Genomic DNA, 24,589 nt, shown 5'->3' with positions numbered 1-24,589 from the left:
TACAACCACCACACTGACGCCAGGCAATTTGGTTTTTCCCATGGCTTTAGGTATTGCACATAATGAAAGACAATTGTTGTAATCATAATAGGATATTAATCCAGAAAGGAAATGCAAGCTGGGGTATAAAGTGTATTACATTACATTACAATCTTAGAAGGGGTAATTTTACAACAGACTCTAATTGCCCCTCCTTTTCTTCTTTAGCTCCATTGAGAAGCCCAGCTGACAAGTCTCTTAAAAGAAGTTGAGCTCCTCACTCTCCCTCCCGTGTTCACCACGTTGATTTTGTGCATTTGGGTAGCTACTTCCCTCATGTTAAGCCGTTCAGTTGGGGATTGGCGTGTACAAAGAAGTGCTATCCGTAGCAAAGATAACAAGGACTGAAAGATTGCCGGATTTTCCAGTCCTGCTGCTACTTGGTTGATGGCATCATTGCATTCATCTAGCAGACAGGAATCCAGAAAATTTAATATGTGATCAGGAAAATTCGTTTCCACAAATCTGACAATGGTGAGTTCATTCCTGAACATATGATCTGTTGGTCTTTTTCCTGTCAGCATCTCCAAGAGTACTATTCCGAAACTATATACGTCCCCACAAGTAGATGCATGACCGCTTTCAGCATACTCTAAAAACAGAGACCAAATCAATAACCACATCTGCTCTAAATAATTACTATATGCAAAGCTCTTTAAAAAAATAATTATATGCTAAACAACTATACCTGGAGCCATATATCCCAGAGTGCCGTTTGCAGCAATTGAACTTGAATCTCCGACCGTTCTTAGTTTAGAATCAATGTAGAACCTTGCGATGCCAAAGTCTCCCAGACAGGCATTCATATGAATGTCTAGGAGTATGTTACTCGGCTTCAAATCACAATGGATGATGGGCCTCCAAGTATCATGGTGCAGATAGTCCAATGCATCAGCTATGTTAATAGCGATGTTTATTCTTTGAGCTAAGCTTAAATGCCTTGCAGCTGCCTGATTCCCTTGATGATGCAACCAAGTATCCAAGTTGCCATTGGGCATGAAAGCATAGATTAGAGCTCTGAAAGCATTGCCTTTGTTGTCGATTGCAGAGCATTCAGTTATGAGAGGAACAATGTTTCTGTGACGGATGCCTCTCAACGCTTTGCATTCTAATGCAAAACTTCCTTCGGCACCTGGAATGTCAAGGTCAAGTATCTTGACTGCTATTTCCGTTTTAACTTGTCTCAACTTTCCTTTGTACACTGAACTGTAACTTCCTTCGCCAATCAAGTTAATCTCAGAGAAGTTGCCTGTCGCTCGAGCTAGATCCCAGTAAGAAACTCTAGGGAATTTCTCCCTAAGAGAAGGCAACAATGAAAACGTTGCTTGTGGTATCTTCTCATGGATTATAAAGCAAGTCAACAGTGCCAGCGACAGGAAGCCAATTATTGGGATCAACACCGTAAGCAAACGATAATGTCTTCCTGTTCTCGGCGAGGCATCTGGGCATGAGGGCACATGGAAACCGGTTGCCCGTCCACAAAGTCCCTGGTTGCCATCAAGTGAAACGTTTGCAGGGTGCTCAAACACTCCATTTCTTGGGAGTGCTCCTTGGAGACGATTATATGATAGGTCTAACTTGCTAAGAAGTTGAAGGTCACTTAGAACTGTTGGGATGGCACCTGATAAATCATTATAGGACAGGTTGAGCATGTACAAGCTCAAAAGGTTGCCTAAAGAGGTTGGAATGACGCCCGTGAGATTATTGTGGTCCATTTGGATGGTTACGAGGCCCTGACACTTGCCCAGATCATCAGGAATTTTTCCCGAGAGTCTGCTAGAAGAGAGGTATAGTGCAATGAGTTGTTTAAGCTCACTAATTTCTGGAGGTATGTCACCTTGCAGATTATTATAGCTAAGGTCCAGCCTTGAGAGTTGTGAAAGTTTTCCTAATGTGGGAGGTATGTGACCTTTAAATTCATTTTGTGCTAAAGAAAGTATTGTCAGTTCTGAAAGGTTGCCAAAAGATGGTGGAATGGATCCAATGAAATTATTTCCATGAAGATCTAAAGATTGTAAGTTTTTGAGACTCCCTAACCATCCTTCGACTGTACCAGTTAAATTGTTGTTGCTAAGATCCAAATCGATTATGCTACTAAGGTTTGCTAGGCTTAAAGGAACTATTCCCGACAGATTGTTTCCACCCATGTGTAGACGTCTGAGTTTAGTGGATAACCTACCGACCAAATCTGGTATGGCTCCTTGCAGCTGATTACTATCTAATGTTAGCGCATATAGATTACTACAGTTTGTTAGTCCATACAAGGATTCCCATCTTTGGCTTTCACTTGATTCAAGCATATTATATCCAAGGTTCATGTTCATAAGGTTTAGTAGCTTTCCGAAAGTAGGAATTTCTCCAACGAAACTGTTAGAAGACAAATCTATCACTTGCAGCCGTGAAGCGTTTCCTAGGGAAGCTGGGATGTGACCTTCAAGAATGTTCTGGCCCAGCGTAAAAATTATGATTTCAGGGAGGGTATCGCCAATGTCAAGCAGCAATTCCCCTTGTAGCTTATTTGCATACAAATCTAATATTTGAAGCGAAGTCAGATTAAAGATTGAAGGTGGTATTCGACCTGAGAGCCTATTTTCACCTACGGACAATTCCAACATCTTGGACCATTGCCCAAACACATCAGGAATGCTCCCCCCTAGTTGATTTTCTTCAAGGCTAAGTTGTTCTAACTGGGTGGAGTTGCTGATGGTTAGTGGGATGACCCCAATAAGATTATTCCTAGAAAGGCCTAAGCCTAATAGATTATAAAGAGAACCAATTTTCTTGGGGATTGGACCTTCTAGCATGTTTCCAGAAAGAACTAGATACTGTAGTTTTGAACAATTCATGAGTGAGTCAGGAATCGTCCCCTGGAATGAATTGGAGCTGAGGTCAAGGAGGACCAGCTCATGGAGTTGGTTTAGGTTTAGGGGAGTTAACTGGCCTGAGAAGCCATTGGAGGACAAGTTGAGGACCTTAAGGAACGTTAAGTTCCCAAGAGAGGGGGTGATCTCGCCAGACAAGCTTTGGCCGGCGAGTTGCAGAGCGGCGACACGCCCTGGACACAATGAGCTGCAAATGACACCCGTCCAGTTGCAGTAGTGGACGCTTCTGTCCCAGGATCTCAAGGCATCTGTTGGGTCGTTGGTAGCCGCTTTGAAATCCAGCAACGAGCGCATGTCTCTACTGTTCTCGTGATTGACTGTTGAGCAATTGATGTTGCCAGCTCCATAGAACAGCAGCAGCAAAAACGCCAGCAGATTAACCATGCTGAGTCTCGTCACAGACATGAAGGAGCCCTGTACCTGTACGTACTACGTGTTACCTGCAAAAACCAAAAATACAGAGCACAGACATGGCAGCTTATCTATCATGTTCACCGGCGGATCTACATGGCAAACCACGCCAAAACATAGAAGTAAGGCTATGGAATTTCAATATGATCCAGACATCCTAACTTGTGCTCAGTTACTAGGGTGTGCTCAGTTACTAATACCTCTACAGGGTGTGTAAATTTTCACACGCAAGAAGTGATCAAGAACAGAGAGAGTAGCGTACCTCTGCCCGTCGACAGGAGCGCGCAAAACGGCAGCTTGGCTTTGCCGGTAGGTGGTTTGTATGCATACGTTTCAAATGCTCGGCTAGCACTGTATTTCCCCAGCGGTTTAAATGCAGTTTTTACCGCAGGTTTGCGCCACACACCGTACTGTCAGCAGCGCTCACGCCTTATCATCTTAGCTTGACCTGAGCTAGCTACCGGGTGAACGGAGCCTTCCACTCCAGGTCTCCAGCTACTTTTCTCCTGCCGCTGCTGTCTATCGCTCCTGCTTGAGCTGGACAGCTTTGTTGCAGTATGCATGTCCAGCCTCCATCGAATCGTATCCCAGATCTATCTAATAGTATGTCTTTACTGGGCCACATGTGTAACGGCTTACTAGTCCAAGCCGTCGTGATTATCATGCATGCTTTCGGAACCCTGCTTTTCTTGGGTCAAGTACACTAGTAATGCGCTCGTTGTAGACAAGTGAAGTCCGTTTTAAATCCTGAACTCGTACGACATGGTTTTGAACACCAACCTCCAAATCCCGGAAATCGGTACCCCCAACTCTCTAATCCCGGTTCTTTATGCCCTTATATCGCTGTCTGATGAGAGGATTTGCTGATATAGCACCGCTTGAGGCCGGGTTTGCTACTTAAGTACACCACTGTGGGTAGGGCTGGACACGAGCCGAGCCGAGCCGAGCTTGATCCGAGCCTGGCTTTGGCTCGGCTCGGCTCGCTCAGCCAACGAGCCTACTTCAACCGGCTCGGCTCGCTTTGGCTATGGCTCGGCTCAGACCGAGCCGGCTCGTAAGCCAGTTTCACCCAGAACCATTTAATAGTACAGACCTCTATATATAGTGCATATACTTGATTTTTTGCGGTAATTAAACCTATATTTTGGAAAACAAACAGTTTATACTACTAAAAATGAACAATCCAGCAGTCTATTGTTTTAAGAAATGGTCATAGTAATGAAAAATAATGTTCTTATATGAATTCTTCTACACAAATTGTAACAATGGAACACATATGAGAGAAAGAATTGGGCAGCATTTCTATTGAATTTTGGACAACACTTCACTGGAACTTTACACAGGAAAACATCAAATATTGACAGCCAAACAAGGAAATTTTGCATAGCATAACACTTACCACTTTGACATAAAACTGAGAAAATGTTGACAGCCAAACAATGACTAGTGAAAACCACATAATCCAAAGTTCATAGTTCATCACAAGTTCACAACAACATTGTTGAAAGTGCATGGTTCATCACAACATCATTCAAGGTCCATAGTTCATCACAACAGCACACATAATTCGAAGTTCATCACAACAAAAGAATGGCACGAAATTATCACGTTGACCTCAACAATCCACATGAGAAGATCATGTAGACATCCATCTTCAAAATATCAAGAGCAACACCCACATGGCGAATATCTACATGTAACACAGATTTGTAAACTTGATATTCTCAATATGTCAAGATAGGAAAACTGAGACATGTAAAAACATTAGCTACCAATTGTTGTCACCCCCCACATCAACAATCTTGGGCAACTTGATATTCTCAACATCGTCCTCCTCATCTTCATCCCTCTCCTAATTATTTGTAAGTTAGCCACATACAAGAAATAGACAGAAATCATAGAAGAAAAAGATAGGAATCATACCACCACATTGAAGTCCTTGTGAGAACCTTTGATATAACTAGCACCACACACCAAGGCTTCGACCATTTCTGGTTTCAAAGAACTCCTGTAGTCATCTAAAACCACACAAGTAGACATATCTAAGTTCTCGGACATTACATCACCTTCGAAGGCTTCTTCTTCACTTGCTTATCACCTTCGAAGGCTTCTTCTTCACTATCCACAAACCCATCTGAATCTGATTTGTTACCAACCCCAGGCGGCACCTCAAACAAAGTATCTTGCTCTTCCTCGTCCTCCTCCTCGTCCTCTTCCACCTCTTCATGATCCTCCTCCGCTTGCTTATCATGCTCCATTGCCTAGCACACAAAGACAACACACATGAGCTTGGACACACATATATTTGACTTATGGATAGCAAAAACAGCACACACATGAGCTTGGACATACATATATTTGACTTTTGGATAGCAAAAACAGCAACACACATGAGCTTGCACTAAAATATATTTGACATTTGGATACCAAAAAGAGCACACACATGAGCTTGCACAAACATATATTTGACATTTGGGTACCAAAACAGCACATGAGCTTGGGCACACATAAATTTGAGTTTCAAAAAGCAAAAACAGCACATACACAAGCTTGCACAAATATATATTTTGCACGTACATACCTGCGAAGATGTAGCCTCCCTCTCATAGTAGTTTGCAGAGCCGGAGGCAACGGCGATTCCGGCACGCACGCCAGCGCCGGTGGGGTTAGGGAGACGTCAAGGCGGAGGTTTCTTTTTTACCCTATACAACAACTCAGCGATTGGGACATTGCTGGAATCATTTGTCAGCTTCCTCGGCAGCCGTGTAGTAGCTGCTGCATTGCCCTTCCCATTCCCCTTCTGCATCCCCGAGCTCGGCAACTTTCTCTTCATAATGGAGTCCAACGTCCTCTCTTTCTCCTTCTCCTTCCCACTCGCCTTCCCCTTTTGCTTGTCCATTGTTGCGACGATAGGCGTCTGCACACATCAGCAAACAACAAATGGTCAATCATCAACAACAGTAAACTAATTAGACATGGAGTCTATGTAATTTTCCGGAAAGTAGATTTTTTTTCAAGCTGCTATGCTACAACAAGTAGATCATCAACTAGTTCATCAACAACAGAAAACTAATTGGAATCAATGAAAATTTTGATCTATCCATCCATTCTGCCCTACAAGTCCATCCATCCATGATCCATCCATCTGTTGCTGCTACATCTAGCCGTACAGACTACAATACATCCATCCATGATCCACCCATCTAGCCCTACATCTACCTGACTACGTACATTGATCCATCCATCCATCCATCCACCAGATGTGTGTACTAGTGTAGACACATACGGCTAGGGTTTGGGAAGTTCAAACTACATGACTACATCCATCGATCCATCCATCCATTGATCCATCACATGCATACTAAGTTCAGAGAGCTGCTGCTAGGGATTGGGATTTGGGAAGGAAGAAAGTACCTGCTCCGGCTCGTCACGTTCCGCGAGAAACCAGGGGAGGCGCGTCCGACTATGTCCGGTGTGGCGAGGAACGGTCGCGCCGCCCGTCGCCGTCGGTGCCGAGTTGGCGAGGAAGCGCGGCGTCGCTCGTCGCCGTCGATCCAGATTTGCAGCGTGGCGAGAGAGAGGTGAGGCGGCGCAGAGCAGAGAAAGGGAGAGACGAGAGACTCTGGCTGTGGTTGCTCGTGCCCTAATGCGCTAGCTATTGTGATCGATGGTGGAATTGGGCTGGGCCGCAAGCGAGCCACCGAGCTGGACCGGCCGAAACTCGGCTCGGCTCGGTCGCGAAACGGGCCTGTTTTCAGACCTCGGCCCGCTCGATAATCCTATCGAGCCGAGCTGTAACGGGCCGAGCTGGAGCGAGCTTCGGGCCGAGCCGAAAAGCTCGCTCGTACGTCCAGTCCTAACTGTGGGCCCTCTCTCCTTGTCTCACTTTTTTTGTTAGAAAGCACGGTTGGGAACGGAGCTAGGGTGGTTCATCGGCTTCTCAGGGTGAAGGGCTTCGAAGGAGAGGCGGGGCTGCAAGGTCTCCGGTGCCCTATCGGGAGCAACTGATGGAGTACGAGCCGGCAAGGAATTGCGGCCAGTGCGGCAGGAAGGCGCCGCGGTGGATATCCTGGAGTCCGGCGAACCCTGGCAGGAGATACTATTCCCGCGTAGATTCTTGGGTATGCTTGATTCCTCACATGTTTTCTTTCTTCTCTGTTTTCTTCGTCCGAATCTCTGAATTTTCTGTCATGAACCGAACAACATGGCTTCATCGACTGGCATGACGCTCCAACGACAACATTTGTGCGTGAATTGCTAGGTGATCTACGGGATAAAGTGTGGACGTTGGAGGATGAGCTTGCTGGTCAGTCAAGGGAAGGAGAGGTTTTGTTCTGAGAGAGGAATTGAAGAAGAAAAATGATTTGATTACAGAAATTAGAGCTAGATGTGCTAGGAAAGATGAGATGCATATGTACAAGTCCCTGTTTTATGGGATGATATTCTTTGTTGCTGGTTTAGTTGCAGGGTTCCTGATATGTCAGTAGTTCTTGTGATAGGAAAGATGAGAGCTTGCTAGTGATGTATTGAATGAGTGGTGTTGCAATGTAATGGATCTGTTAAATGTTGAGTAAGGAAATGGAAAATCAGAGTGATCATGTTGGCAACATATATTGTGTGAAATTTAAATTCTTAATGTAAGTGCAAATGCAAATGGAATTGACATTGCAATGGGGCTTTTGGCAGTACAAAAAGTGATTTTCACAACAATTATTGGCAGCATGCACTGCTAGTTGAAATTAAAAATATGATAGAAAATCTAAGTGCAAATGCAAATGGAATTGACAATGCAATAGGGCTTGCTTTTCACAACATATATTGTTGTATGAAATTAAAATTTTGAAAGTAAATGTGAATGCAAATGAAATTGGCAGCATATCTTGGCATCATGTCAAATTGGCAACACATATATATTGCTTTGTGCTTGACAACAAGCTCATAATGCCAGTAGCACATAGTTCAATAGTGACAGCCATAGCTAACCATTAACACAAGTTCATAATGCTAGCTCCACGTAGTTCTCAAGTGATAGCAAAGGCAAAATATTAACACAAGTTCACACAATAGTCATAATAACACTAGCTGTCATTAACACAATTACTAAAGATCTTAACCATTAGTTGGAAAACATCTTTAGCAATTGCCACGTGCAAAAAAGTATCCCATCCACCCTGATGTTGCTGGTCCTCTTCCTGCTCATGTCCCTGCTCCTCTCCTTGTTCCTCTCCCTGCAGATGTGCTTCCCTCAAGATTTGTGCTTGTTGTCACTCTAGGAGCTTTGAATCTTGATGCTGCAATTTGAGAGCTACTTGCATCTTGTGAGCTTGCCGGACCTCTTTTTGGAGCTTGTGAGCTTGTTGGGCCTCTTGCTGGTGCTCCTACTTGAGCTTGTGAGCTTTCTGCAGCTGAAGCTCTTGCTGCTTTTCCTGTTCTTTTTGATGCATCAGTCTCTGCTTGCTGCAAACAAAGCAGAGGAATGAAGAAATGCATAGTTGGAAATTAGAGGAAATACAAGTCGGATTTTACATAGTTGAAAAGTAGAGAAAAACAGAGCAACGGGAATGCTAGTACCTCTGTTTCTCTCTGGTTTATCCCTCTCTTGCCAAGATGTGATCTTGTTTTTTTGGTTGTATCTCCATTCTTTTTACAAGAACTTTTGTTGTGTCCCTGACCCCCACAGCTTCCACAAGTTATCTGACAGCCATGTTTGCTCAACTTCTTAACCTTAGGTGCTTCACCCTCTTCTTTCCTCCTATCATTGTTCTTTTTTCCTAGTTCCTGGAATGGCAATGTAGCCAGGTGCCATAGGCCTAGGCTTATCAAAAACAGGCCAACTTTCCACTCCTTGAAAAGGATGTAGACAATGCTCATATATTTTCTTGAATGTTTCTATGTAGTAGCACTTGTCAATATAGTCCTCTATATTTCTTCTACTCTTGTAGATAGCTGCAATGGCATGACAACAAGGCAGACCTACCAGCTGAAAATAACCACAAGTGTAGTTCCTCCTTTCAAGATTCATTGTGTATTGTTTTTTCTCCCTTTCACGTGTCTCACCTCATTACCTCAAAGCCATCTTTGCAATTTTATAGCACCTCAATATACTATGTCATCTTAATACTAACATCCAATTTCCTCAAAATGTTGGGGAAAATTTTACGCTTCCACTTTGCACTTTTGGATCTTTGCTCTTGCACTCTGACAAACACCTTCTTTCTTATCATTTCTTGTTGTGAGATAATGGGATAGAACCTTGCTTCTATAATGGAATTGTTGAATGACTCACACAGATTATTATCAACTGATTCACAGTTTGCTCCAGCTAGAAAAACTGCCCTAGCCCAATGCTTTGGTTTTGTCCTCATGATGTCTTTACCACCTTTCGGAGTAAGTTATGCAAGCCTGGCCTTGTTGTAATTAAAAACCTCTCTGTTTGCAGACTTAGCAATTGCCCAAAATCTTTTCTGGAATTCATGGTCCTTGTGCTTGTTCCTCCAGTTGGCATAAACGTGTCTAGCACACATCCTATGCTCTGCCTTGGGTAAATAGTCCCTCATGCTAGTGATCAAGCCCTAAAAACAATAGAAAAGAAATAATCGATGCTATTAAAGAAATGCAAATGTCATTAAAGTAAACTAACTATCTTATTTTTGCCAATAAAAGCTCACGATTTGTCCCTCTTCGAGCCCACGTGTGGTCAAACAAAACACGTGCGGTGCGGTGTTGTCAAGCGTGCACTGGAATCCTCCGCTATGAACGTCCTGACAATACGTGATGATTACAGGCCGGTCGGCCCCCATTTATTACAGCGGCCATTTAACCCTTGTGTCTCTTCAACCTTTTGATCATGCCCCAGATTTATTACAGCGGCCCCAATGGCGCTCCGAGCGGCTGCCGACGACGAGCAGTAGTTCACCGTGCATGCCGTGGTGGACACCCACAGAAGGTTCACGAGCTCTCGGTAGTGTACACCAACAAACCGGTCTGGGTGGAGCACTCCATCCACATCATGGAGTTGTTACTTGCCGAGGAGAAGTACAAGGTGGTCAGGTTCGACCTCGAGTACACCTGCGCTCATGTCGGGTCTCGTCCCAAGGTCGCCATCACCAGATGTGCGTGCGCAACCACGTCCTCGTCTACCAATACTACCTGGCCACAAAGCCTTGCGAGCATTTTGCCAGGTTTGTCAACAGCCCCCACTACATGTTCGCTACGGTGGACATCACCAACGATGTAAAGGTGCTCAAGAATTCGGTCATCACCTGCCAGAATCTTGTTGACATCCAGGGCCAATACAAGATCTGGGCAGCAAGGAGCATGAGAAGGACTCACTGGTTCACCTCACCGAGGCCATCACCGACCCCTACTACAGAGACATGAAGGATTCCTGCAACAAGGACAAGCGTGCCTGGCACTCGGCCTTGATGGAGAAACTCAACAAAGCTCATGTCGTGTACGCGGCCAAGGAGGCATACACGAGCTACGACATGTACAGGCGGATCGTTGACATGAGGAAGTGCCTCCTTCCTCAAAACGACCAGGGATCCAGCCGGAAGCAGAGCAATGACAAGTGTTGTCGCAACAATAAGTAGATGATTAGATCCTCATTTCTCCTAGTTTAATATGCATGTAATTGCTTACTTTGGTATGTGGAAATGTTATGTGTGTAGTCACTTGTGTAATTGTATGCTTAATTTGGTTTTGCAATGCTGTCTTTTTAAGTATATTTTTTGACGCTCTGTAGACAGAACAAATCACATCGCGCATGGACTAAACAATGGAACCCGTCGGTGATAATTTCATCAATCACTGACAATTGTATACCAGCAATAGTTTGCTCAAAACACACAGGGTTGTTACCAGGAATCGTTTGTGTTGTTATCGGTCTTCCCACACATTTTCGACTACAGACCTGTTTGCCACGTATCACACACATCTTGTTAAGTTGAATTGTTTCTATTCTCTAGGCTCAGTGCAAACAGTTCATCTGAGTGAACTGTATGCCGTATATCGCACCTTAACCTGGCTTCCCATTTCTGTTGTTCTGCCTCATCACACACAGTTTATCCGAGTGAACTGTATGCCGTATAGCACACACGCCTTCATCTGGTTGCCTGTTTCTTTTGTTTTGCCTCATCGCAAACAGTTCATTGAACTGAACCGTATGCCCCTCATAGCACACGCAACTAAAATATGAACCGTGTTTGATGTATCCTTCATCGCAAACGTTTTGCACCTTTTTTATGGTTATTTTACATCACCGTTGCGATTAATGCATCGCACAAAGTTTCGTCAAAGGGTCTCTGATCGTAGTCTCACGTTAGCAGCATCCTGCAGTAGTGCATGTTCATCTCGATGACGTCCTCCGCCTTGTTGTTCCAGCAAGACGACGAGCTAGTGGCTGAGTTCCGGTAGCACGACAGCATGGTGACGGTGATGGTGAAGCTATCTCTGCAGGGCTTCGCCTAAGCACTACGAAAGTATGACCGGAGGTGTAAACGGTGGAGGGGGGCACCGCACACGGCTAAGACAATGCTATGTTGTGCTAAGCGCTCCCCTCCCACATATATAGGTGGGGTGGGGATAAGCCAAGAGGCGCCCCCAAGTAGGCCGAATCCTACTTGGTGTCTTCCCCCAAGTGGCGCCCCCTTCCTTATTTGGAGTGCGGGAGGACGGAAGGAGGGGGTGCCCCCCTTCCTTTCTCTCCTGAGGAGGGAAAGGAAGGAGGGGCCACCCCTCCCCTTTCCTTCCCCTAGGGCCAACCAGCCAAGGGAAGGGGCGCACCAGCCCCCTTGTGGGCTGGTCTGTCCTCCCCTTTGGCCCATAAGGCCCATACACTTGCCGGGGGTGCCCGGAACCCCTTCCGGTGACACAATGAGTATCTGATGCACTCCAAAACTATTCTGGTGTCCGAATACCATCGGCCTATATATCAATCCTTACCTCTCAACCATTTTGATACTCCTCGTCAAGTCCGTGATCTCATCCGGGACTTCGAACAACATTCGGTCACCAAAACATATAACTCATATAACACTATATCGTCAACGAACGTTAAGCGTGCGGACCCTATGGGTTAGAGAACTATATAGACATGACCGAGACACCTCTCCGGTCAATAACCAATAGCGGAACCGGTCAATAACCAATAGCAGAACCTGGATGCCCATATTGGCTCCTACATATTCTACGAAGATCTTTATCGGTCAAACCATTATGACAACATACGTAATTCTCTTCATCCATCAGTACGTTACTTGCCCGAGATTCGATCGTCGGTATCTTCGTATCTAGTTCAATCTCATTACAGGCAAGTCTCTTTACTAATTCCGTAATACATCATCTCGTAACTAACTTCTTATTCATTTGCTTGCAAGCTTGGTGTGTATTACCGAGAGGGCCCAGAGATACCTCTCCGATACTCGGAGTGACAAATCCTAATCTCGATCTATGCCAACTCAACAAACACCTTCGGAGATACCTGTAGAGCATCTTTATGATCACCTAGTTACGTTATCACGTTTGATAGCACATAAGGTATTCCTCTGGTATCCGGGAGTTGCATAATCTCATAGTCGAAGGAATGTGTATTTGACATTAAGAAAGCAATAACAATAAACTGAACGATCAATATGCTAAGTTAACGGATGGGTCTTGTCCATCACATCATTATCCTAATGTTGTGATCCCGTTATCAAATGACAACACATGTCTATGGTTAGGAAACATTAACCATCTTTGATCAACGAGCTGGTCTATTAGAGGCTTACTAGGGACACGATATTTGTTTATTTATTCACACATGTATTTAAGTTTCCGATCAATACAATTCTAGCATGAATAATAAAACTTTATCATGAATAAGGAAATATAAACTAACAACTTTATTATTGCCTCTAGGGCATATTTCCTTCAGCCCGGTCACTGCCTGGATGTGAAATTGCCACCCAATCAGGCTCCCCACATCATGCCCAAACGTCTCAGCTGTCCGGCAACCCCATATCCAGCCCATATGTGCGGAGGATATGGGGAGGCCCGGACACCACCGCCATGTCGGATCGGCCCGCCATGGCCCATGCCACCCCCACCATCGTCCCCACAAAAACCACATCCGGACGAAGAACCCTAGTTAAACCCCACTCCGCTTCAGTCCTCTTGCCCTCTTCGCTCCCCTCCTTCTCCTTTCCTTCCACCCAATTTCCCTTCCGCCCCTCCGCCAGGGACAGCTCCGGCTCCGATGAGACAAACTAGGTGCGGCTGGCCAACACCGACTCATCGAGCTCATCTGACCCGGACGAGGAGTAGCTTGCTCTCTGGCTCCCGGGGACGGACCAGGGAGGGAGCTCCCCCTCGACGGCGCGTCCCCGACATCGTGGTTGGGCATATCATCCTCCGCGGCGGCTCAATGCTGCCCTGCGCGCTCTCTGCCATCCATGGCGAGGTGGCAGTGCGAGCAGCGGCGCCCGACACCGCCAGGACCTGCCCCTGTTGGGATCCGTTTGTTGCTGGTGCCCAAACCCCAGCCCGCTGGTGCGACAGCGGCAGCCGAAGATGGTGGGTCATGCTTATGAAGGTAACAGTGCAGGGCAGAGCGAAGCATGGCTGCGGGTCATCCAGATCTGTGCGAGAGCCGCTGCCGCCCACTGAGGATGACGATGAGGTGCTCTGCCTCACAATCCAATGGTCATACACCTCGACAGAGACCGATGCCCACCTTCGAGGTTGTAAGAACACATCGGCACTCCGTTGGGCACTCAAGGAATTAGTGAAGGTGGCATGGCAGAAGGAGGCGATGGCGGAGAGAGCCGCACAACTCGCGGCGGAGCAGAGCCATGCAGCCTGCCGCATGGTGGGGTTCCTCATCTCGTCCTTGTCCTCCTCCTCCTCTGATGACAACAGCGACATGATGGATGATGACTCGCCGCCCGCCAAGGATAGCCGCCGAGACCCCAAGGGGAAGCAGCCGGCGAGGATGTTTATATTTGAGTTGTTTTATCTTCTATTTAAGTTGAATTTAAACTCCGTTGGCCCTTTTGGATGAACTATGTTGATGTTCGAATTGCTATGTTTTTATGTTATCTCGGCAATAAACTGAATTTAAACTCCATCGGCCCTTTCAGTTGTTTTATCTTCTATTTAAGTTGAATCTACATACTATGCATGAAATAGGGTTCCGACTTTTAAGGTTTGTGCTTCTGGAGGGAGCAAAATGGCTTATGTGCCAGCGGACGTGCCTGGACTTCCAACCCCCTCCCCCAATAATGCTAAACATACAAAGGTTTACATGCTTTTACATGCTGAATAGGATATATTTGAACTAACTAATCTCTCCCCCCTGATTTTCATGGGGTGGGTGTCGTGGTTCTAGGACTGACAGTAGAAAGGGGGGTAGGTATGGAGAGGCAAGATCTCAGCTATGGCAAAGATGTACACATGAGATTTACGAGTTCAGGCCCTTCACGGTGGAAGTAACAGCCCTACGTCTCGGTGCCCGGAGGCGGTCGATTGGATTATGTGTGTGATATTACAGGGGGTGCGAACCCTTGTGCCAGAGGAGGAGGGTGGCTTATATAGAGTTCGCCAGGACCTCTCCCGCCCTCCATTACAAGGGACTTAATGTACATAAAGTGGTGGCGTTACTGGTAACGCCAGCCTTAAGTGCTATTAATGACCTTAAAGACTATGGAGTGAATGTGTGTCCGTTGCACGCTGAGTGACTCCTAGTCTTCGGGAGGTCGAGTGATTCTCTTTTTAGTCGAGTGATAGTAGGTAGGGAGACTTCCGAGTGACATGATGTCGAGTGGATTGCACTCGACACCTTTGACCGGGGGTCTCATGGAGTCTCTTGACCTTCTTGCCTTCTTGGGTAGTGACCTTGGGTAGGACGTATAGGTCAGGCCTTCTTGCCTTCTTGCCTTCTTGCCTTCTTGCCTTCTTGGGTAGTGACCTTGACCAGGAGAGTTGTCCCCTTCAGTGACGGAAACCCGCCCGACAAGGTATACTTTTTGTTCTAACTATATCCTGCTCACGCTCCAACTGTACTTGATGTTGACTAACTTTCGCTCGACTGATTTGTTCTGCAGGTATTGACTGAGATGCATTTGATGCCCAACGGTGAACAGGCTTTGGAGCAGGGCCAGGAGGGGGAGGATAGTGCGGAGGAGAGTGGTGAGTGGGATTCTCAGGGAGAAGAGGAGGAGGAGGAGGAGGAGAGCGAGGAGTCGGACGAGGAGGAAGAAGCCGACTCGCCGCCACGCTCCGAACATCGATCCAAACAGTAGCAAGATCCAGCTGGCGGGCGCGGAAAAAGCATGGGCCCGAGTGTCAATACTCAGAAGCGCACTCGGACGTCAACTCTGGAGCCGATGGAGAAGGTGTCCAAGCAGCCTAAAGTTGCTCCTCCCATGGCCCGGAAGACATTGCCGCGAATTAAGATGGACGTCCCCGTTGCTTCGGGGTGAGTATCTCATCTGCATTTTCATAGGCCGACTGAAGATTTTCTTGTTCTGACCGACCAATTCATGTGTCTTTCCAGTCCCACCTCTGCTGCTACTGACATGGATGTCGACAAGGCTCCAGGAGACGAGGAAGCCACCTCCCAAGCCGGTAAGTTCGTTCAACCGAGTTCCATTTAGTCGAGTGGGCGGTCAATCGGATGAAAATTTGATACTTCTCTCTTTATGTAGCTCCGCAAGAGATCGTTGTGCTCCCTGATGAAGAAGAAGAAGAAGAAGCGCCTCTATAGGAGAGGAGGAAGAAGAGTGGAGGCTCAAGCAGGAGGAGGCTTGAAATCCAAGTCCCTCAGTCGACACCGGCGCTTGATGCGGTAGTTGAACGTTCCGAAGGACCGGTTCGGACCAACGTCATGTTAGCCAACCCTCTGACGACTGATCGTCCATCGGGGTCGACTGCACAGACACCTGCTGCACCAGTGCAACTCCACTCGTCCGACCCGGTAACCACCTCGACCACTCTGGAGCCACCCCTCTTTGTTATGTATCAAACTCCAAATGACTCGCCGAGTGCCGCTAGGGAAGCTCTTCGTCAGGTGAACCTTGTCATGGAGCAGATGAAAGTGATGCATGAAGCTAGTCAGGTAGCTTACAATGCCAGCACTGCCCTTCAAACCAATGTTCAGGTCAGCAAAATTCCGACTGAACTTTTGAGTGTTGCTTTATATCTGATCACCCACTGGGTGTTCCTTCGTTTGGAAATTAGGAAATCTTCAACTCTGCTCGCCTCGAGCTGAGTCCCAGTAAACTGTTCGAATCAATGGGGGCACGCCGAGTGCACCCACTAGGTGTAGTCCCCGAGACCATTGTCGACTGCTGGTAGTCGACTGAGGTCTAATGATGCATCTCTCTCTTTTTTTTGAACTCACGCTGAGTAGGCCTTGCTGAGTATTGATCTGTTCCAGTGGGGGCATGCTAAGTGCACCCACTGGGTGTAGTTCCCGAGACTACTTTTGGATATTTGATTTGGCAGTAGTCTTAGAGTAATTCTTCTCCTTCACTGTCGCTTATTTCTGTCGACTGACATGTCTGTCTTTCTGGCTGTAGAGGTCTTGTGATCTTGGAGCTCGGCTCACCGAATTAAAGAAGAAGCATATCAGCGTTGAACTTGACCTTGAACTCGCGAAGAAGAATCTCAAGACTGCTCAAGAGGAAACGTCCATCATGGGAGGTAACCATTCGACCGTTTTGTCTACTTTGTAGCTTCACACTTCGCACTGGTTTTTCTTTCAGTCTCTTTGAACCGAGTGATTTCACACAAGCAGATGTGCATAGTGAAAATCGCCAACTTCAGTCTCGTCTGAAGGGTGTTGTTTCTTTAGAGAGGATGGAGGAGGCTTTGGAGCAGAAGGATCTGGATCTGGTAGCTGCTCAGAAGGAAGCACACGAGAAGACGAAGCTTGCGGACCAAAAGCTGACTTCGGTCGGTAAATTGGAGGAGGAGGAGAACGCGAAGCTGAAGACTGCCTGTCACATCCCTAGTTTTGGTATGACCTAGACTAGCTAGTCATGTGTGCATCATGTTTAAATTCCATTTAAACTTGAAATGAGGATTTGTGAAACCCTCAGAATCATTTCTGAAAATGACCCAGTTAAAAATTGCTCCAAAAAGGTCCAAGAAAATGTTCATGTTGCTCTCTGAAAATATTGGACAGAGATAAAAATCAAACCAATATTTTTAGGAGCTCATAGATATTTATTTTGGGCATTTGGAATTAATGCATAATTATTTGCATTGGATATATATATGTTATATATATATAATATATGTTCAAAAAAATTGTGCCATTTGTTGAGGAGCTCTGGAATAATACCACAAGTTCCTACAAAAATTGGCATAAGAAAATAAAATGGTTTAGTATTTTTATTAAACCAAAACAAATGTCAAAGAAATAAAAAAAGGAAACAAAACAGAAAGGAGAAAGAGGAACTACCTGGACTTACCCGTGGCCTGGCACTGTGCGGCCTGGCCTGGCCCAGCGGCCCAGCAGGCCGGCCCAGCCAGCTGGCCGTGCCAGTCGTCCCCTTCCTCGTGCCAGGAGGACAGGGGCACGCGCCGGCGCGCGCGGCCACGCGTCCGGCCGGGGCCACGTCTCCCCGCAACCTCCTGCTTCTCCCCCTCGTCGTCTGGATGCCCCGCGCGACGCCACGCGCTGCCCCGACCGCTCTTACTCTCCCCCTGCTCTCTCCCTCGCCGTACCCCACCTCACCGAACGCGCCCGCCGTGGTGGCGACTCGCCAGACTTGCGCTACGAGCGGCGGCTGGACGCGCGGAGACCACCGGGACATAACAAGGAGGCGGTGCTCCTACGCGTGTCGGAGAGGCGAGGGGGAGGCGGTGGCTGCGATGGTGCTCGTCAGCAGCGGCAGGCGTGTTCAGTGAGGTGGGGTACGGCGAGGGAGAGAGCAGGGGGAGAGTGAGAGCGGTCGGGGCGGCGTGTGGTGTTGCGCGGGGCATCCAGACGACGAGGGGGAGAAGCAGGAGGTGGCAGGGAGACGTAGCCCCGGCCGGACGTGTGGCCGCGCGCGCCGGCACGTGCCCCTGTCCTCCTGGCGTGAGGAAGGGGATGACTGGCACGACCAGCTGGCTGGGTCGGCCTGCTGGGCCGCTGGGCCAGGCCAGGCCGCACAGCGCCAGGCCGCGGGTAAGTCCAGGTAGTTCCTCTTTCTCCTTTCTATTTTGTTTCCTTTTTTATTTTCTTGACATTTGTTTTGGTTTAATAAAAAATACTAAACCATTTTATTTTCTTATGCCAATTTTTGTAGGAACTGGTGGTATTATTCCAGAGCTCCTCAACAAATGGCACAATTTTTTTGAATATATATATATATATATCCAATGCAAATAATTATGCATTAATTCCAAATGCCCAAAATAAATATCTATGAGCTCCTAAAAATATTGGTTTGATTTTTATCTCTGTCCAATATTTTCAGAGAGCAACATGAACATTGTCTTGGACCTTTTTGGAGTAATTTTTAACTGGGTCATTTTCAGAAATGATTCTGAGGGTTTCACAAATCCTCATTTCAAGTTTAAATGGAATTTAAACATGATGCACACATGACTAGCTAGTCTAGGTCATACCAGAACTAGGGATGTGACAACTCATGGCCACCGCCTCCCTCTCGCCTCTCTGACACGCGCAGGAGCACCGCCTCCTCGCTTTGAAGCTCCCCGCCGAGCCACGCAAGCCGGAGCGCCCCGTGGAGCCATCGCCGTCGCCATCTTCGCCTCTGGCCGCCGTGGATCTCCACCGCCCGTCCGTCGCCTGCAGAGCCTCACCCGAGCCGCCGTTGCCCTTGCTGGAACCGCCGTGAGCTCCTGCCCCATCCCCCTCTCTCTGTTTCTCCGTTCTCACACCATAGCTCCCGTTCCCCACCACGGCCATAGCACCTCGCCGCCGTCCATGTCTCCGCCGTCGTGCTAGTTGCCGTAGCCCACGCCCGCGCACATCAACGTGCTCAGCTGCCTCCCAGCAAGCCAACGCCGCTGGCTGTAGCCCCTGCCGTGCACCGCAGTGTTGTGCGCGCACTTGGTCGAACTCTGGCCATCGCCTTGAGCTCGTTTCCGGCGAGCTCCGGCGCCCCCGCAGCCTCCCACCTGCTCCCCTGGATGCGGACGACGACGTGCTACGCCCCGGTGGTCTCCGCGCGTCCAGCCGCCGCTTGTAGCGCAAGTCCGACGAGTCGCCGCCGCGGCTCGAGGTCGTCGCCGGCCGAACTCCGGCGAGACCGACGTGGCTATCATTAGCGCCTAATCCCGCGGCCTAAACCACTCCACCAGCCGCTGACCTTGGGTCCCAGGGCCAAGTCAAACCCTAGTCAGTGCGGGTTTGACCCGGGCTTAACCACTATGTCACTGACGTGTGGCCCCCACACGTCAGGTTTGACCCAGGTTGACTACTGACGCAGTGCTGACCTCAAGCTGACGCAATAAATGATTTCTGGAATTATTTTAATTCAGGAAATTCCAGAAAATGCTATAAACTTCAAAAAATCATAGAAATTCAACCGTAGCTCAGATTGAAATAATTTACATATGAAAAATTATCAGAAAAATGCAATCTATCCATCTATTCTAGTTTCATGCATGACAAACCAACTTATACCTACTGTATAAGTGAAACACTAAAATGGCATTTATAAGAGCTTAATTTGGAGTTGCATTTGAACCCTTGGTTCAAATGGTCTTCATTCAAATTGAATACTAGTTGCATTAGTCCAAACCACATCACATCTACATGCCATGTTCATGCATCATATTGTTGCATATGCTTGTGTATTGATTTCCGACGCCGTTCCTTCTCGATAGGTCCTGCTCCGGAGTCCGTTCCAGAGTACCTGTCTGAGGAGCAGTGCCCCCTCTATTGATCTACCAGGGAAGCAAACCCCCTTGTTCATTCCGATACAATCCTACTCTCTCACTCCTACTCTCAGTTATTGCATTAGGACAACAACGATTCATCTGCTACTTTGTGCTGCGGTAGTCGAACCCATTCCTCTGCATGACCTATCATTGCCACAGTAAATAGTTGAAACCCACTAGCATGTGTAGGAGTTGATTGAGCCATGTTGTGTTCCTACCATGCCATGCCTTCTGTTGCTTAGAGTTGTGTCAGGTCTGATTCATTGAGAATGAATTGGAGTGCAGTTCTATGTTCTGATGCTGAGAGTGAAGTGTGTGAACACGATATGGTAAAGGTAGCGGTGAGAGGCCATGTAGGAGTACATGGTGGGTTGTCTCACTGGAACCGTCCTTAAGCACTGAGTTCTATGTATGTTGTCCAATGACTCGATACTACCACACATTGGGTTCCAGTAACTCGACCCCTCTCGACTTATTAACCAACTTGACCTCTGTGCAGGAGGCGCAACTAGTTTCTGGTGTTTATAGGTAGTGCTATTTTTCTACCAAGTGGCACCCGACAGGGTGGGCTTGGGACAGACTAGGCACATGTGGCCTGGTGTACCGAGTGGCACCCGGATGGTGGGCTCGGGAACCCTGCACACATCATTTGGGGCCGTGAGCGACACCCCGGCCGGATCTCCTTGGGGATGGAACCCGAATAGGCGATAAACCTGGGCTAGAGTCTTGTGTGGTTAGTCAGGTCGTGGCCGACACCCTCGCCAGGCTTCTGCTTGAAGGTTGCTGAGATACATGATGTGTACATGGCGGTAAGTGGCGAGAGCGTGTGTGAAGAAGTACACCCCTGCAGGGTTAACATGATCTATTCGAATAGTCGGGTCTGCGGTTATGGACTTCTTGGATGCTTACATGGTACATAGAAAGCTTGAAGTGGATACTATAAAATGCTCAAGACAAGTGTGAGTGCTATGGATGGCCTTCTCGTAGGGAGACAGGGATGAATCCATAGTAGTGTATTGTGTGGTGATTAGTGGACTCGTGTGCGCCATCTCACCTCAAAGAAGTTCCTCGTAGTCGTAGAATAGGATAGCCACTGAGTCAAAGCTGGCTTGCTGCAACTGAACACCACATTACCCTCTTGATACAAATGCATGTATGATAGGATCTGATGTAAGACTTGCCAAGTACCTTTGTACTCATGTTGCTTTATTTATGTTTTTGCAGCGGAGACTTTGGTCTTACTATTGTTCTCGTGGACTTCGACGAGTAGCTTGTAGCTCAGCTACGATCTTGATAGGATGTTGTAGATAGTCAGGCTCTTCAGCCTTTTTCATTTGTAGATGTCTGTACTCAGACATGTAATGCTTCCACTTGTTGCTTGTTTGCTCTAAATGTTGGGTCATGTGACCCCTGTTTGTAATAAATGCTATGATGGATCTTGGAGCTTTATCTATATGAATTGTTGAGTTATGTTATGATGCCATGTTGTACATCACATACTTGCATGTTATGCGTACGTGTAATGTGTATTGCTATGTGTGGGATCTGACTATCTAGTTGTTTATCCTTAGTAGCCTCTTTTCCGGGAAATGTCTCCTAGTGCTTCCACTGAGCCCTGGTAGCTTGCTACTATTACAGAACACTTAGGCTGGTCGGCATGTGTCCTTCTTCGTTCCTGTGTCTGTCCCTTCGGGGAAATGTCACACGGTGTCTACCGGAGTCCTGTTAGCCTGCTACAGCCCGGTTTACCGGAGTCCTGCTAGCCCAGCTGCTACAGCCCGGATTCACTCGCTGATGACCGACACGTTCGATGCTGGGTCATGTATGCCTGTCCCTGTAAGTTAGTGCCACTTCGGGTTCACGACTAGCCATGTCATCCCGGGTTCTTGTCATATGGATGCTAGCGACACTATCATATACGTGTGCTAAAAGGCGCAAACGGTCTCGGGCATGGTAAGGCAACACCCGTGGGAATACCGTGCTTGAGGCTGCAAAGTGATATGAGGTGTTACATGCTAGATCGGTGTGGCATAGAATCGGGGTCCTGACACTGCCATCTCAGACGCTAATCGAGAAGTCGAGCAGCTGAAGAAGGATAAGGAGAATCTGACCACTGAAGTCGGTGACCTCAGGACCAAGACAGACAAGGTAGAGTATTATCTGGAGCAACTCGCCGTGAAACTTGTTCTGAAGCTCGAAGGTATGATCATTTGACTGAAATTAGTTTTTCACCGACTAAACTTTGTTGTCATGCTGCCGACTCATCATTTTTTGCAATGGGACAGAACTGTGTTAGGACTTTGAAGTTGAAACTGGGTGGGTTGAGACGGGTCTCGACCCCATCAATTGTCCTATGAAAGATGACGTCGCAATGAATTTTGCTGTGATTGGAGTCGCGCTTGGACGTTGCAGTTGCTTATCTTGCTCAACTGAAGGCGGCGATGACCCAAGTGTATGCTGAACTCTGGCCTCGGGCGGAACTGTCTCAAGACCTCGAGTCCCTGATGACTCGACTAAATCAAATTCCAGGCCGAGTGCAAGAGTGGAAGAAATCTTCCGCCCATTGTGGTGCCAATGTCGCCTTGTCTTTGGTCCGAGTGCATTGCAAGGAGGCTAAGAAAGAAAAGCTAGCAGCTCTCAAAGTGGCGAACACTAAGAAGCACTCTTTCCAGGACTTCATGGACACCTTCCTCGAGGCTGCCACTCGCATCGCCGATAGCATCGACCTCGACAGCTTCTGCGATCCGGCCAGTTCTTCTCCCGCCGAGTGATTGAAAAAAAATTATGCTTCACTTTTATTTGCCTCGGAATGCCGAGTGATTTTGTAACCGTTAAAACTCCTTCGGGCTTGATGCCCGGGCACTTTATTCTGCGGTTAAGAATCTTTGGATTTATCATCTCATATATTGCGTCCGTCTTCGAACGAAATTCGTTTCTCTCTCGGATTGTTGTCTGTTTACTTGATGCAGCTTCTGGAGAAGAATAACCAGTTGACCTATCGGACGATCCTTGAGCAACATTAATCAGTTCATCAGCAAGGCACTCAGCAATGGTCTTGACATTCGTGTCAACCGATTGGACGATCTTCGAACAACATTGATCAGCTCATCAGCAAGGCACCTAGCAATGGTCTTGACGTTCCTGTCCAACGATTGGGCGATCCTTGAGTAGCATTGATTAGCTCATCAGCAAGGCACTCAGCAATGGTCTTGACGTTCCTGTCAACCGATTGGGTGACCCTTGAGTAGCATTGATCAGCTCATCAGCAAGGCACTCAGCAATGGTCTTGACGTTCCTGTCAACCGATTGGGCGATCCTTGAGTAGCATTGATCAGCTCATCAGCAAGGCACTCAACAATGGTCTTGACGTTCCTGTCAACCGATTGGGCCATCCTTGAGTAGCATTGATCAGCTCGTCAGCAAGGCACTCATCAATGGTCTTGACGTTCCTGTCAACCGATTGGGCCATCCTTGAGTAGCATTGATCAGCTCATCAGCAAGGCACTCAGCAATGGTCTTGATTTAGGTGAGTGCTGGACTGCAGTTAAGCCTCCGAGCGGGAGGATTGCTCACCGCTCGGTAGGATTTTTTAAACTTAGGCGAGCACTGGGCTACAGCTAAGCCTCTGAGTGGGAGGATTGCTCACAACTCGGCAAGATTTTTCAAACTTAGGCGAGCACTGAGCTGCAACTAAGCCCCATAGTGGGAGGATTGCTCACCACTCGGCAAGATTTTTCAAACTTAGGCGAGTACTGGAGTGCAGCTAAGCCCCCTAGTGGGAGGATTGCTCGCCACTCGGTAGGATTTTTCAAACTTAGGCAAGCACTCGGCTGCAGCTAAGCCCCCAAATGGGAGGATTGCTCGCCACTCGGTAGGATTTTTCAAACTTAGGTGAGCACTCGGCTGCAGCTAAGCCCCCGAGTGGGAGGATTGCTTGCCACTCGGTAGGATTTTTCAAACTTGGGCGAGCACTGGGCGGCAACTAAGTCTCCGAGTGAGAGGCGGGCTCGCCACTCGGCAAGATTTTGGTTACTTCACCTTAGGCGAAACAGATTCGCAGCTAAGGCCCCGAGTGGGAGGCCGACTCACCACTCGGTAGGATTTTTATCACTTAGGCCAGCACTGGGCTGCAGCTAAGCCCTCGAGTGGGAGGTAGACTCACCACTCGGTAGGATTTTTATCACTTAGGCGAGTACTGGACTACAGCTAAGCCCCCGAGTGGGAGGCAGACTCACCACTCAGTAGGATTTTTATCACTTAGGCGAGTACTGGACTGCAGTTAATTAAGCCCCCGAGTGGGAGGCAGACTCACCACTCGGTAGGATTTTTATCACTTAGGCGAGTACTGGACTGCAGCTAAGCCCCCGAGTGGGAGG

General features: G+C 47.6%; 1 protein-coding gene and 1 long non-coding RNA gene across 3 annotated transcripts; both read right to left on the bottom strand.

Moving 5' to 3' along the window:
- Positions 1-107: 107 nt before the first annotated feature.
- LOC123046828 (receptor kinase-like protein Xa21) lies at positions 108-3,838 on the bottom strand. 2 transcript variants are annotated; one of them, XM_044470256.1, is made up of 3 exons: positions 3,595-3,838; positions 728-3,361; positions 108-631 (listed from the first exon to the last, which is right to left on the bottom strand). In XM_044470256.1, exons 2-3 carry the CDS (start codon positions 3,324-3,326, stop codon positions 204-206), a joined length of 3,027 nt encoding a protein of 1,008 aa, XP_044326191.1. In that variant the 5' UTR covers positions 3,327-3,361; positions 3,595-3,838; the 3' UTR covers positions 108-203. The 2 variants fall into 2 exon arrangements, with proteins under 2 accessions (XP_044326191.1, XP_044326190.1); XM_044470255.1 differs by having other exon boundaries at positions 728-3,720.
- Positions 3,839-4,757: 919 nt separating this feature from the next.
- On the bottom strand, positions 4,758-5,508 carry LOC123042200 (uncharacterized). Its single transcript, XR_006418726.1, has 3 exons — positions 5,256-5,508; positions 5,105-5,184; positions 4,758-5,022 (listed from the first exon to the last, which is right to left on the bottom strand). It is a non-coding gene; the product is annotated as an uncharacterized lncRNA (long non-coding RNA).
- Between the last annotated feature and the right edge of the window lie 19,081 nt (positions 5,509-24,589).

Source organism: Triticum aestivum, chromosome 2B (genome assembly GCF_018294505.1).
Source record: "Triticum aestivum cultivar Chinese Spring chromosome 2B, IWGSC CS RefSeq v2.1, whole genome shotgun sequence".
In the NCBI taxonomy this organism is placed as follows: Eukaryota; Viridiplantae; Streptophyta; class Magnoliopsida; order Poales; family Poaceae; genus Triticum; species Triticum aestivum.
Note: the sequence above shows the minus strand (reverse complement) of the source record. Positions and strands in the feature narration are given on the sequence as shown.

What these genes read in the sequence shown, in the direction of transcription:
- LOC123046828 (XM_044470256.1), bottom strand. Translation starts at nt 3,326, where the DNA reads ATGTCTGTGACGAGACTCAGCATGGTTAATCTGCTGGCGTTTTTGCTG. An exon ending in TCTGGGATATATGGCTCCAG is followed by an intron (nt 632 to 727) that starts GTATAGTTGTTT and finishes CTCTGTTTTTAG; the next exon opens with AGTATGCTGAAAGCGGTCAT.